Source organism: Electrophorus electricus, chromosome 18 (genome assembly GCF_013358815.1).
Source record: "Electrophorus electricus isolate fEleEle1 chromosome 18, fEleEle1.pri, whole genome shotgun sequence".
In the NCBI taxonomy this organism is placed as follows: domain Eukaryota; kingdom Metazoa; phylum Chordata; class Actinopteri; order Gymnotiformes; family Gymnotidae; genus Electrophorus; species Electrophorus electricus.
This window is the reverse complement of record NC_049552.1, coordinates 3,144,004-3,158,449: the sequence shown is the minus strand read 5'-3', so window position 1 is coordinate 3,158,449 and position 14,446 is coordinate 3,144,004. Positions and strand designations below refer to the sequence as shown.

At 42.2% G+C, this 14,446-nt stretch overlaps 3 protein-coding genes across 3 annotated transcripts; 1 reads left to right on the top strand and 2 right to left on the bottom strand.

The window, feature by feature from the left end:
* Positions 1–542: 542 nt before the first annotated feature.
* On the top strand, positions 543–5,713 carry rab7b (RAB7b, member RAS oncogene family). The gene is made up of 6 exons (XM_027011244.2): positions 543–749; positions 1,519–1,587; positions 2,328–2,454; positions 3,750–3,968; positions 4,166–4,294; positions 4,509–5,713. Exons 2-6 carry the CDS (start codon positions 1,535–1,537, stop codon positions 4,596–4,598), a joined length of 618 nt encoding a protein of 205 aa, XP_026867045.1. The 5' UTR covers positions 543–749; positions 1,519–1,534; the 3' UTR covers positions 4,599–5,713.
* ubl4a (ubiquitin like 4A) lies at positions 5,714–7,879 on the bottom strand. The gene is made up of 4 exons (XM_027011247.2): positions 7,721–7,879; positions 7,183–7,288; positions 6,834–7,054; positions 5,714–6,639 (listed from the first exon to the last, which is right to left on the bottom strand). Exons 1-4 carry the CDS (start codon positions 7,766–7,768, stop codon positions 6,532–6,534), a joined length of 483 nt encoding a protein of 160 aa, XP_026867048.1. The 5' UTR covers positions 7,769–7,879; the 3' UTR covers positions 5,714–6,531.
* Positions 7,880–9,180: 1,301 nt separating this feature from the next.
* b2ml (beta-2-microglobulin, like) lies at positions 9,181–11,557 on the bottom strand. The gene is made up of 4 exons (XM_027011246.2): positions 11,294–11,557; positions 9,927–10,199; positions 9,782–9,810; positions 9,181–9,573 (listed from the first exon to the last, which is right to left on the bottom strand). The coding sequence occupies exons 1-3, from the start codon at positions 11,355–11,357 to the stop codon at positions 9,797–9,799; spliced, it is 351 nt and encodes a 116-aa protein (XP_026867047.2). The 5' UTR covers positions 11,358–11,557; the 3' UTR covers positions 9,181–9,573; positions 9,782–9,796.
* Positions 11,558–14,446: the final 2,889 nt, after the last annotated feature.

Genomic DNA, 14,446 nt, shown 5'->3' with positions numbered 1-14,446 from the left:
ATGGGAAAGGAGATTGGAAAAAAATATGCCTATGGTTATGTTTTTATTATTATTATTATTATTATTATTATTATTATTATTATTATTATTTTAGAATTTGTGTTAAACACTAAAAAGCTAAAGGAAGGTAAGGCCAATGTAATTTTACATTAGGCCTACAGAAAATGTAACAAATGTAATATTATTTTTCAGCTTTGAATTAGACCCATTTTTACAAAATTATTATTTTTTTTAAATGCATGAATGGGTTGTCATTTACTGACATTTTAAAAAAATATTCTTTGTAACAAATATATTTGTTAACATTCAAATCCAAGTTTCGCACGCTCCAATCCCTGAAACAAAAAAAAAGCGCACTTTAAAGTTCTATTTTCACTCTACAAAAAGGCCTAAATGACTTCGAAATGAATTCGGTCTAATTCTAGAGATGTACGCGATGACACGTCAGAAATGGCAAAGCGCGGTGAACAGAAGCGCATAAAGTGCGTTTTTGTAGTCCTCCATCTTGGGGCTCATTATAATATTTGAGGGAGGCAACTGTGTGGTTGGGAAGCAGGTCAGCGGTGCGTCAAGCCCTTGTGACTTTGCAGCCATGTTCGCCTAGGAAGGTACGCGGTCAGCACAGCAGATGTGCCTCTCGGTGACTGATAGCCTCGGATATAAATCTGGATATTAATTCGGAGGACGCGCACCGAAGCCTAAGCATCAGCCGACCTCGTCTCCGCGTCTTGAAAGTGTAGGGGTGAAAGGTAGGCTACGGTTTACCCCGTTTGGTGTTCTCGGGGAAAAACAACAACAATAATAATAATAATTAAAAAACACGGAAAACTCCCTGGCGATCGGTGTATCGAATGTATCCTCATATTCTTTGAAGTCCGGATAGGCGTTTGGCAGACGAGTGTTCCATCGTTTGTGTCTTGGCGGCCGGGCTGTGTAGGTGTTTAGTTAAACAGCCCCGTGTAATGTTGGTTGGTGGGGGATATGGAGGAAATATCTGCCCAGCCTGCCTTATCTGGCCTTGCTGTTCGGCCCAAACAACTTGGGAACTGAAAGGATATTAAGCCACGTATCTGTAACGCCGGTCTGTCTGACGGTAACGTTTCGCTTCCCGTTTTAAAGTGTATATATAGAGAAAATTATTATCCATGTCAAAGGGTTCGTATTGTTAGATTTTTATTTTTTATGTAGTGACGTCACGCTTTTCGGTAACGTTGCGTTTGCTGAACTGTTGTAACTAACCGTGTTAACACCGTGTGTGTGTTTTAACACATTGTTCAACACTGCATGACTGTCCGATGTGTGTGTTACCGTTTGGAACTACATTGTAAGATACCGATTTCCCCAAAAAAGAAGAAAAAAAAAGTTGCACGCTAACTGCGAGCGGATTTTTGACTAGTGGGCTGTTTTAACCGCAAGAAAGTCGTTGACGTTGGTTACAAAGGCTACCTTCTGTTAAAGTAGGCATGAAGAGATCGTTGCTGTAACGTGGTGTCATGAAACCTCTGCTTTTCTTTGCAGCTCTGTTCCGGACGTCATGACCTCTCGCAAAAAGGTGCTGCTCAAAGTCATCATACTCGGGGACTCCGGGTAAGTGCACGCTTATTATCGTGGAGCCAAGGCATGGTTTTGAGCTTTGCTTTCATTTTTAATTTGCCGTGTTGTATGCGCTCTTGTCGGACGTGGGACCTCGCTCTGGCGATCGCACGTTGGCATGTTGGGCTGGCTCGCGGAGTTCCCCATAGTTCCCATTTCTGCCAGTCACGGCCAGGCTTTAGGTGAAGTTGAATTCTCCGCATTGCCACTGGGTAGAAACAATATTCCAGTATATCCTGCAATGGCGAGTGTAACTGGCTCCTTATCGCACTAAACAAAACCACTGGACAGTGAAATCGGAGGTCTAAGCTTTACATTTGTGGCACCGCTCCTGGACACATGTTCTGTGTGGTCTGGACCTGGTTCCTAGCATCTGGGGATCGACTTGACTGAGCCGTGTTATAACATCTTAAATGTAATGTGACCCTGTGCTCCATGTGGAAGAAGACATGGCAGTTGCTGTGGTCCTAATTGAGCTACTCTCACTGACACCACCTCACAGCTGGATGGTGTTGATGTGCAAGCTGAATTGTTGATAAAATAACTGCTCATTGGTTTATTCAACAATGGTATTGCTTAGGCTAACTCTAATATATAATGGTATATAAAATGTACAGTAGTATAATTGTTCATATGATACTATTTTACACAATTGTTGATTTAGGATTGAGGCTTCTGATGTGCAGATTTTATGTCCTGCTGTGACTCTGATCTCACATTTCCTGTTCCCGCAGGGTTGGGAAGACCTCTTTAATGAACCAGTATGTTAACAACAAGTTCAGCAACCAGTATAAGGCCACGATTGGTGCAGATTTCCTGACCAAGGAGGTTATGGTCGATGACAGGCTTGTTACCATGCAGGTTTGTGTTGCTGGGTACAGATGGCAGTAGGATAACAGCTGCAAATGGTGCCTTCTCTCTAGCGAAGGAAACTTTTACTATCAAAATATTTTTAGGAAACAGGATGGTTACAAATTTGTTGTTGGCACCTTTTTCTCACCAGCATATTAACACTCTGGGCACCAAAGGACAGTACAGCACAGCTATAGTAATTTGTGTGCCCTCATTTGTACAGGTGATTCTTATAAAACATCTAGAACATTACTGTGCAATAAAATGTATGCAGAATCATTTCTTTCCATGTATGTCTAAAAATAACAAGACAACTGATTATGAATTTTAGAAACATATTTTTAGTCACTTGTGTAATTACTTGAATGCTTCAGAGCAAAGGAACATTGGATATTGGCTACTGCTACATTTCCTTCTGAGCACTCGAGAATGTTCAAAATATTTAAGGAAGGTATGAGTGACTGCAGTATGGAAGCTGAACATTAGGGTATGGGATGCTATAGGTTGACCCCTGAGCATCATACCCAGTGTAAGCCTGCATCTCCTTTTCATAAGAGCCTTCTGTAAGCCCTCGCCATCAGGCTTCTGACTGAAGCATGATCATTTCCTTTGAGTATGATGTAATATCTTTAGTACCTTTGTTTGGGAAACGCCCAAGGTGGCTTTCTGGCTGGTTCCTTTCCTGATTCTACTAGGCAAACCATTTGGATGGTGTTTTGTTCATCAGTACTAAATTATTAGATGCCACGTATCATGGTGATGAGCATTTATCTATTTTTTTTGTAGCTTATTTTTAAACCTATAAAAATGTGTTATTGGGTTTGCTGTAAATGATCATCTACAAAACAAGACTGTGTGTGTGAGTTGACTTGACTTGATCAACATGCTCCTTAATCTACTGATTGCCGGATTGTGATGGCCTATTGCACACCTCATTAGTACTCAGCAGGCATAGTCAGACTGGGTCATGCCCTGCCTGTTTGATCTCGCTCACAATGTGGGCTCATGTTATGTCGCTACCTGCCTGGTAATTTCCCAGAAAGCACTGGGTTTGTAAGAACAGGTTTGTGGCAAGGAAGCGGTGCGAAGGAATGTTCATCCTCGTTACATACAGCTGCAGGACTCACCAGATTGTGTGATTAGCTGTGATGGAGTCATAAGGCAGGCACAGCCAGGAAAAAAAAAAAAAAAAAAGTCTGGATCCTCTCAAATCCTATAATCAGAGCTTTTCACACCAGAGCAAATCCCCCCGCCCCCTTTGGTGGAGATATAATTTGTGCTTATTTTCTTAAAACTGCTGGTAGATTTGGGATACAGCTGGACAGGAGCGTTTCCAGTCTCTGGGTGTGGCCTTCTACAGAGGGGCAGACTGCTGCGTGCTGGTGTACGACGTCACGGCCCCGAACACCTTCAAGACCCTGGACAGCTGGAGGGACGAGTTCCTGATCCAGGCCAGCCCTCGCGACCCTGAAAACTTCCCTTTCGTGGTGCTTGGCAACAAGATCGACTTGGAGAACAGACAGGTTGGAGGGCATCGTCACTTCTCATGTCAAAACTCCAAAATGTGATCTTTATGCTGTTAGAAACGTACTTGTTTTTGATAACTGTAGCACCATAAAAAAAATATATATATATATATATATATATATATATATATATATATATATATATATATATTAAAAATACGCGCTTGTTGAGCAAAACCTTCTGTTTTGAACAGGTTACAACAAAACGGGCTCAAGCGTGGTGTCAAAGCAAGAACAACATCCCTTATTTCGAGACCAGTGCCAAAGAAGCTATCAATGTGGACCAGGCTTTCCAGACAATTGCTCGAAATGCACTCAAACAGGTAAAGATGCATGTATAAATAATCCCTCAAATGTTATCTTTGAAAGCAATACGAATGAAGAGCTGTGGTCTCATAGCGTACCCCAAAAGGAAGAATATGCAAAAAATGTGAGTTGGAATAAAACGATACCGTATCGCTAAAGCATGTTAGCGAACTGGAAATTTGCCCACATCATCAGCCGCTGTTTCCCGCCTCGTTTTACTGTCTCTTCCAGGAGTCTGAGGGGGAGCCCTACGACTTCCCCGACCAGATCAAGCTAAGAGACGACAGACCTGCCTCCTCGAGCGAAGGCTGCAGCTGCTGAAGGACGGCAAACGAGTGCCGAGGAGCTGGAAGGACGGAGAGAGGGATGGCAGTGATCAGCAGAGGCCGAGCCATTACAAACCACACCCCCACCCAAACCCCACCCAAACCAGCCCTTTGTGTCATCTGCAAGACCGCCAGGGTTTGAAAAGCCACGTGACGGCGTCCCTCTCTGTCCAACGAACATGTGGCGAACTGTCTGAGGAAATGGGAGAGCTTGACTGAATGCCTCCATCACGTCTAAAACTACAGCTCCCAGTGTCACTATCCAAGACTGTCACCAACGCCCATTCTTTGTGCAATTTTGTTGTAATTTTTTTTCCCTCCCCCTTTCACAATGATTGTCTGCCAAATCTGTCCCTTTTCATTCTGCGTTATACTTTAGCCATCATCTCTTAAATCTGTTATGTACATCTATGCTGAGCCTGCATTCTCTTCTGTATAACGTACACCACTGATAAAGGTGTCAAACCCATCTGTATCTGCATGTCATCCATATCTTAATAAGCAATCATCTATGGTATTCAGTCCAAGGCATATCGTCTTAACCTGAATGTTTTTGTTTTTGTTGATCACTTTAATCAAGATTGTGTTTTGGGGATTGCTAAATAGTGCAAAATGTGGCAGGGATGGTTGACACAATCATTTCTATTTGCACCATTTCATTCTTGAGCCTTTTAAAAGTTTAACTCACATATGTGCACTCATGTACAATTAGCTTTGAAAATGGGTATAAACATAACTGAATGATATAGAAGAGGAGTCAGTAGACTCAAGCACAGCGGGTGAGATGGAGACAAGGAATGAGGACAGTTGGTTCCATGTTTTCTTTTGTACATTTACATGCTGTACTGGTATTAATGTAAACATTCCCACATTAAGTCTGACAACTACAGTTTTATATTTGAGGATGAAAAAAATTGGGTAAGAAATATTTTAACACAAGTAGAAAATAAATAAATAAGTGTCCTTGGCCAAGCATACTATTGAACCTTTTTGGGAATCTCCCAAATCAGCTAGACAAACAGCTAAAGCTGTATTAATGACCAATGTGTTAAAGCCCCTCCCCTGTACTACACATCATTATTAAAGCCTGAGTTTCATTAAGAACTTAAAGCCAGTGGATTTCTCTTTTAATAACACAATATTTACAAAGGCAGAGCAATGACCCACATACAGCCAGTCACAAATGTTCTGTGGTCAGTAGTGATCAATGTAGCTCCATGACTATCATAAATAGATTTGTATAACATCCGAAAATCAACTGGAAATAAACACACAAAAGGAGACCTGCCAAATCTACATACATGATTCCTTGGTCTTTTAAACTAAATAGCATGCCAAGTTTAAAAAAAAAAAGTAACCCAGTCTTACATTGTAGCCTAATTCAAGTTCATTTTCTTGTACATTGCTTACATACGTCAGCCATCATTACAGGCTGATTGTTGCAGGTTCACAGAACACTTGATCCAGTGCCTAATACTTCTGAGGTAAAGGCTTGTACCTGGACCTCCATTCCGATACCTGGATAGCTGACTATGTGAAATTGAAGCATGCTAAAAACATCATGCTGGTGGCCATCCTTGTTTCGAGAAACATTAGCAACCAAAGCCAAAAGTACTTTAGTTCTGTGAGGAGGCTTAGAGGAACAGGCTCTCGGAAAGACAAAAAATTAGACTTGGGTTGAAAACTGTGCTGTACTTAATAATCACCATTATACTGCCCGAAAATAAAGGATGAAGAGAGTTGTCAATAGACTGGTTAGGAATCTTCAGCTGAGCCTCTGTCATACCCGTGACCCACAAAAGCTAACTTTGTAATACACAGAGGTGGTTCACCATTCTGCTCTTATGTGTTCACGCTCAATTTTTCCAAGCCATCCAAGTTAGCGCCACTGCTGCCTCGTAGCTGTTGAGGTGTTTTATCCAGCCTGTCTAGTCCATGTATGAGGTATCCATCCCCTCCGCCTCAGGGTGCAGCAGACGTATAGCCAGCCGTTCGATGTCATCTAAACTAAGCTGTCGAAGGGAGCGCTCATAATCCTTAAAAAGAAACAAACAAAGCCGTGTTGGAAAAATCTTATTTGAGGAGTCATCACTCCTGAGTACAAGTCCAATGCATTTCTTGCTACTTGATACTTTTACCACACGCAGCCATGGAAAACAAAAACAAGAAAGGAAAAACTGGACCAAGAAACAAGCAGCAAAAAAAAAAAAAGTTGCCAAGCAGAAAGTACCTTCACGATCTGCTCCTGGACTTTGGCAGCATCTGCAGGAGTGAAGTGTTTGGCGAGAACACCGGACAGCGACTGCCACACCCCGCTACCACTGCTCCCACTGCTGTGACTGCTGGTGCTGTTGTGAACAACTGCACCGCTGTTCCGCTCTCCCGCTGGTCGCACTACCAGATTCAGCTTGGCCTCGGGCCCAATGGAATAATCACTCAGTCGGTATTCGTCTGAAATCGGAGCAGAGAAGCCACACGGAAGAGCCAGCATACCCACTGTACCTTCCCAAATGATGTTAGAATGATCTGACGGAAGAAAATGAGGAGAAAGTGAGCTCGGTACCCCCAGAGTACTATACCTGCAAGGGCCTTTCCTTTGTAGAGCAACCGCTGCTGATTCGGTGGTATGTTCAGACGTTCAAACACTAGCTCCTTTACCGTCGACACCTTCTCGTTTTCTGTAACCTGCGCAACGACAGACGGACCGTGGTCTCCAAACGTAACGCACCCCACACAGCTAGCCAGCGACCTAAAACAACACTGCTCGCCCGCTAAAATGAGCCGACTAGACTCGAACCTTTGAATCTCACCGATGCAGTGCTGGAGGCACGCTAACTCTCAGCCAGCTAAGCTACACAATAATGCTGGCTGCCGTAGCCTAACTAGCTAACCAAACTACACATTAACTGCCTGGCACTTCCATTCCCGTAGTCTGTTCCATAAACAAACACGTCTTATCGGACGGCCTCACGGTTTGTGTGGTTTAATGGAGTCACACGACGCTCTCATTGAGACCGTCAGCTAGCCAGGCAGGGTTAGCTAACGCTAGCTAGCCGCACACGAGAGACGCTAACGTGCCCCTTCTTTCGGAAAGCGAAGCGACAAAGCTCGTCGTACCTGGACGTTACATTCTTTCCCTTGAAGCGGCTTCACGGTCAGAATCATCTTGACATTTATCCGAAAAACAGCACGGCCAGAGGAGCGTTATCGAACGGGCTTCTGCGACATTAGCTTATTTCTCGCGGATGTGACGTCACGGCGCTGCAACCCGTTCCCGTCGCACGCGGGTGCTGCGCCGAAGTCTCGCACCTGCGTTAAAAAAATGCAAAAACTGCACTTTGCATAAACTTTGCATTGCGCGGGTATGCCAAATGATCTCGTAATATATGAAGCAGCGAATCTGCTAAAAACGACGAGGAACGTTACTTGACTGCGTCGGCAGGCCTTGTGCACATGCTCTGATCTATACCTTGGGCCTAGATATGCAAAACACTTTACATTTGCTGCAGAAGGAAGGTAGATACACGTGGAACTCAGTTTTACAGAGCTGTGTTCTGTATGAAGTTTTTTTACTGAGCAGGTGTGTCTTTTTCACACACTTCCCCCATAGTTTCCTATTTCCAGTCCTAATTCATCTTCCCATGTGCGTTGATCTGTGAAATCTATATGACCCAATAATACTATATATATATATGACCCAATAATACTATATATATATATATATATATATATATATATATATATATATATATATATACACACACATACACACACACACACACACACACACACACACACACACGTTTATCCTGTTTTTAGCCTACTGCATAAATACCATATTTAAGGCAGGAGGAAAAGCATGGTTCTAACATATCTGACTACGTATTTGGGCTTTCTAACGCATCCGTCTAAGTATTTGGGATTTAATCTGCTTCCATATTTTAAGTGCATTGCTTATTATAAAGTGATCATCATATAGTGATTTATATAGTGACATTTTATAAGGGCTGCTAAGAATGGCTGGAAGTGAGGTATTGTTTCATAAGTACGATTTTACTGACAACCATGTGGGGCAGGTGAGTGCAGTCTCTCTTCCACCATGAAAAAATGTTTAGCACATCTTAAAAAAGCACATCTTAAAAAAGCACCTTCAGGTTTAGGTTTAAATAGATGTTTGTAATAAAGGCATTATAACTAGGCTCATTTTTATAAACCCCTTTGCCAACTATTTTCATTGCTTTGTCAGCTGTTTCCTCACTGGTTTGAAATGGAAATTGTTTCATCAGATCACAAAGACTCATGGGAAACCTCCACACCTTAAGTCTGGTTATCTTGAGATGATGCTTCAGCTCTCCAAGGGGTCATCTAACGAACTTCATTTAAGATGAATGAAACGTCTCCTCAGTAGGCAGAAGACATTAATAAAAAAGAACAATCGGAATTAAAGAATTTTAATATTAAATTAAAAGCAATTATCCTCCAATTTAGCTCTTTTTAAACAACTATGTTCTTACAATTGTCAATTTTAAACATTTCACAATTAATCATTTACTGATATAATAATAAAAACAGTCAACAGAAAAACTGCAATCTTCTAAAAATATATACTTTACCAAAGTGGTAGATCAGAAAGACAAAGAAAGGTAGGCAAAAGTAAGATGGAAACTCCAAGTACACTACCTCTCTGAGCTACAGACGGGACACACAATGCACAATGATCATTCGCACAGCCAAATAAATCTACTTTTCCACAAATTTTCAATAAAAAAAGTTTCCAAAATCAGGTGCCTCTCAAAGAAACTAGTGAAAAATAAAAATGCTTGATTAAAGAAAGTTCCAGAACAGCATGATGGCATGGATAAAAGATCCAGTCTCTAATAAAAGATCCAATCTTTCAGGTATTAAACTTTATGGCCAAAAACAAATGTTTTGGCCCAAAACATGGAAGGTAAAATATGTCCAACTGGAACCTGTTGAGTAGAAAAAAAGAATAAATATAATACATTTCATACTTCTTAAAAATATCTTCGAAAATAAAAAGCAACATATGAAGTGATGTTGCTCAAAAACTTTTATTTTAATTTATCTAATAATAAAAACAACAGTAGGCCCATGAACTATGAAAAATTTTGTAAATGGTATCAAGAGTAAGTTCTTGTATATCACACCAGTACCTACCACACGCATGGATGTTTACATGTCGGGTTCTAGGAAGAAAGAAAAGAAAATCAGGTTCACTTTTAGCAAAATCATGACATCACAATGTCACAGGTATCATCAGGTAGTCTGCAGGGAGTCTAAGCCCTGTTTCACTCAGACTCACCCCACGTGTAGGTCTTTTCGTCCGTCATGTGTCGGACTCTGCAGGTATATACGTCGTGAGCACTGGGGTTGAAGGGTACAGTCTTGGTAAGGTGGAACTTCCAACCCTGCTCAAAAGCCAGGTCTGTCTGCTTGGTATTGCTCATGAGGATCCCGTTCTTCAGCAAGTCCAGGGAGATGTCCGGGGGGTGGAAGTCACTTGCATGGCAGATCAGCACGTTTTCCTTGCCAAACTCTCCGGGTTTGCGGCTGTAGACCTGCACTTTGGGGGAGGCTAGAGATGCAGACACATGTGTTAAAGCATGATGAATTAGCGACTGAAACACTGACTGAATTCAGCTTTTCATGGAACCTACTTTGTTCGAGCAAACAAAGAATCTGGTTTTGACAGCATTACTTCATTATTTTGTCACATGTTAAAATACATTTTTAGGACTTTTATTTGATGGGTTACTGCTTATGACAGGGTCTTTAGAGACTATTACATTGCTTAGATTAATTGTATTGGGTCCTGCATGACTGGTTGATGATAGAAGGCTGGATGGTAAATTTAAGCTTTATGTGATTTATTTATTTATTGCCTCAATCCAGTTTGCACAACTCTAGTTAGATTGTACAAGCATGAAGAGGACAAGAAGTTAAATTATGAGATCACTTCAGCTCACTGGGCAGTTTTATGTTTGCTAAAGGCCTAAATAAGTTGCTATTTAAATCAGCATTAATTCTGTCATACAATTCATGGCATCTTATTACAAATTATGGTTTATATACTTATTCCAAAACTGGGAGCACCAGTTCTGACCCTTTGCCCTTTTTGATATGATTATTATCTTTGTATCTCTGAGAGACTCAAAATGGAGATAGGGAAGAGGCATTAAAACTAGAACCTATGGATGTTACGTTTTAATTAAAAGAAGTTTAAATAACGTTTAACCGTTTTTTATGTAATCTAATTTCCTAAAAACATTTGAGCTTGTTTTTTATATACACGCACATTCTCATTTTAATATTGTTAAACGAATACTTTATGTATTAATGAAAAACAAGATACTGCAAACAAAATTGCATTTACCCCACATAAAATAAAGTAAGACATTAATCTAAAAAGCTAGTTCGCCCTGTCCTGGGCGTTCACTCGTGATAGGGTTGGGCATGACGCAGTCCTTAAATCGTAAACTGAAAGTAAACACGTTAGGGGATTACCGGCTGCGTCGTCTGTTTAAAAATAAATCAATTAATTAAAAAACGGGGCATACACACAAATAGGCATTTACAAAATGATTACATTTCCAGGCTCCATATTTTAAATGGATACCAAATTAAATACGGACCATCGCAGCCACTGCGTCAAAGGCCTCGTCTACTCACATTGTTTTGCGAGGGAACTGGCGCTCAGGACAGCCAGCACCACGAAGGAAAAGAGCGGATGCATGATCTCTCCGGAGGGACTGACTGCTACGGACGGTGAAATAAAACTGCAATAGCGTCGGAGATTTCGCGGACTCTTCCAGTGCTCCTCTAACACGGACACTACATAAAGTGAAAGTGCAGCTTCTCGGCTCCGCCCCGAATTTAGAACCAGTAGGAAATGCCAAAATTGACCTCGCTGGTCTTGATTGCATGAAGTTAGTTTCTATTATTTAATTTATTAATTGATTTTTTTTTTTTTTTTTACTAGGACACGTGATCCACCTATTAAATCTGAAACTTTGACGTCCAGAGGAGAGGATAAAAGCGTTTTTGTGATTTACGCAGTAAATGGCTGACAAGGAAGTAATAATTCTAACACAGAATAATAGGGGTTATCGTGCGCGTGCGCGTGCCGCCGTTGTTTTACGTCGATGGTTCTTATAAGATCACATATAAGAGGCGGTGTGGGCGGTGTGGACAAGGCAGACAGCGCACCCTAAAACCCGGACTGGATCCGCAGCCAACGGCGGAAAAATGTGTGTGTGTATATACGCTATATTGCCAAAGGTATTCACTCATCCAAATCGCTGAATTCAGGTGTTCCAATCAGTTCCATGGCCACGGGTGTATAAAGCCAAGCACCTGGGCATGCAGACTGCTTCTACAAACATTTGGGAAAGTGAATTCCAGCGTGGTACCGTGATAGGATGCCACCTGTGCAACAAGTCCAGTTGCGAAATTTCCTCGCTACTAAATATTCCACAGTCAGTAAGTGGTATTATAGCAAAGTGGAAGCGATTGGGAATGACAGCAGTCCAACCATGAGGTGGTAGGCCATGTACAAAGCGTGGTCAGCGGATGCTGAGATGCACAGTGCGCAGAGGTCACCAACTTTCTGCAGAGTCAATCATTACAGACCTCCAAACTTCATGTGACCTTCAGATTAGCTCAAGAACAATGCATAGAGAGCTTCATGGAATTGGTTTCCATGGCCAAGCAGTTGCATCCAAGCCTTACATCACCAAGTGCAATGCAAAGCGTCGGATGCAGTGCTGTAAAGCACGCCGCCACTGGACTCTAGAGCAGTGGAGATGTGTTCTCTGGAGTAACGAATCACGCTTCTCCATCTGGCAATCCGACGGACGAGTCTGGGTTTGGCGGTTGCCAGGAGAAAGGAATTTGTCTGACTACATTGTGCCAAGTGTAAAGTTTGGTGGAGGGGGGATAGTGAAATACATTTATTAACATAGAACATATACTATGACTGTGGCACTCACACAACATTAACGACGGACATAACTACACATTTAACAGTGGCGACACAAACGTTTACCATACATCAGTAAACATCTACATAAACAATGACCAACAAGGGAGCACACACTGACTGGGGTTTAAATACCGACAAAACACTTAACACTAAATCCCTTGCAGGTGTGTGCTCTCCCGGGGGGGCGTGGTTACGAATTAGACAACCATGTACAACCGTGAATACCCCTGCACGCGGCGGGCCGTACCACGTGGGGGGCAGAGTAGTCCGTGACGCGCACACACAAACATACATCCATACATCCATCCATCCATCCATCCATCCATCCATATATATATATATATATATATATATATATATATATATATATATATATAAATATACTGAATATATACTATATATATAATTATATAATAATGATATATACATAAATATATAATTATATATATATAAATACACTATATAATCATCCCCCCCCTTTAAAGTGTTTCACCTGGGCCGTATCCAACCTGCCACAGTGCTTGTTGTATATAGCGACCTGGTGCTGGCGTTTAGCCCTACGAAGGCCTCCTAGCTCTCCCCTCACCACGAATGGGACTGTGCCTTCATGCTAAAGAGGGCCCAGTTCCTCCTAGGTGTAGGAGCTACCCTCTGTCCTTGGAAGAGGACTGGACAGTGGGGCAATATATAAAGGAGGCTTTGCAGCCTCCACCTCTCAGGCTTCGGCCAGTGTCTTCTTTGTGAAGAAGAAGGATGGGGGAATTGAGACCCTGCGTGGACTGTCGGGGCTTAAATGAACTGTTAATACCATACACTTACCCTTTACCCTTAGTACCTGCTGCACTAGAATAGTTAAGTACTTAGTTCTGCCATACGGTCTCACCACATCTCCCTCGATATTTCAGGCCTACATTAATGAGGTCCTAAGGGAGTTTCTGAATAGATCCACTGTTGCCTATATCGACGATATCCTGATCTATTCCTCTTCCTGGACCCAACATGTGCATGATATAAGGGCTGTCCTCCGCATCCTTTTGCACCAACCATATTTAATCTTCCTTAAATCATATCTATCTATCTATCTATCTATCTATCTATCTATCTATCTATCTATCTATCTTTAAAATAAGCTTATATATTAAATAATATATATATATTTTAATATAAGCTAACATATACTGAATATAAATTTCCTTGTAACGCGGTCTGCCCGAGTGCCGATGGGCGTGGAGCAGGACGCACAGACCCCGTCGTCTGTGAAAGTTGATTATTAACATGACGTGAACAACAGTAGCACTCACATGACATCTACGGAGAACAAACATTTAACATTAAACACGTACACATCAATGAGCGACAAACACAATCCCACGTTACATCGACACTGACGTAAACAAAGTAGTGACAAGGACCAACGCAGGGCACACACTGATAGGGGTTTAAATAGACCGACAAACATGTAACATTCAACCCAGCACAGGTGTGTGCTAGCCGAGGTGCGTGCGGATACAACAACTGTGAGTCACCTTGCACGCGGCAGGCCGTGCCACGTGACTCGTGGGGGGAGGAGCATCTCGTGAAGAGCATCGCCTCCCAAGGGGCGCAGCTGCCGAAGCGCTCCAATCCGGGATAGCGAATCCCAGGCCGCTGTGCACACACATGGACACTGCATGGCAATTCCCGGTACACAACACAAGGTGGACTAGGAGCCGCCTGCCTGGGAGACCTCTTCAAAAGAAGGAGAAAGACAGAGTCCCTGCCTCTCGGGGCAGTCCGGTACGCTTCCCTTGATGTGCCTGCAGACATACAAAAGGCGCATGTGCACACAAACAAATGCGCCG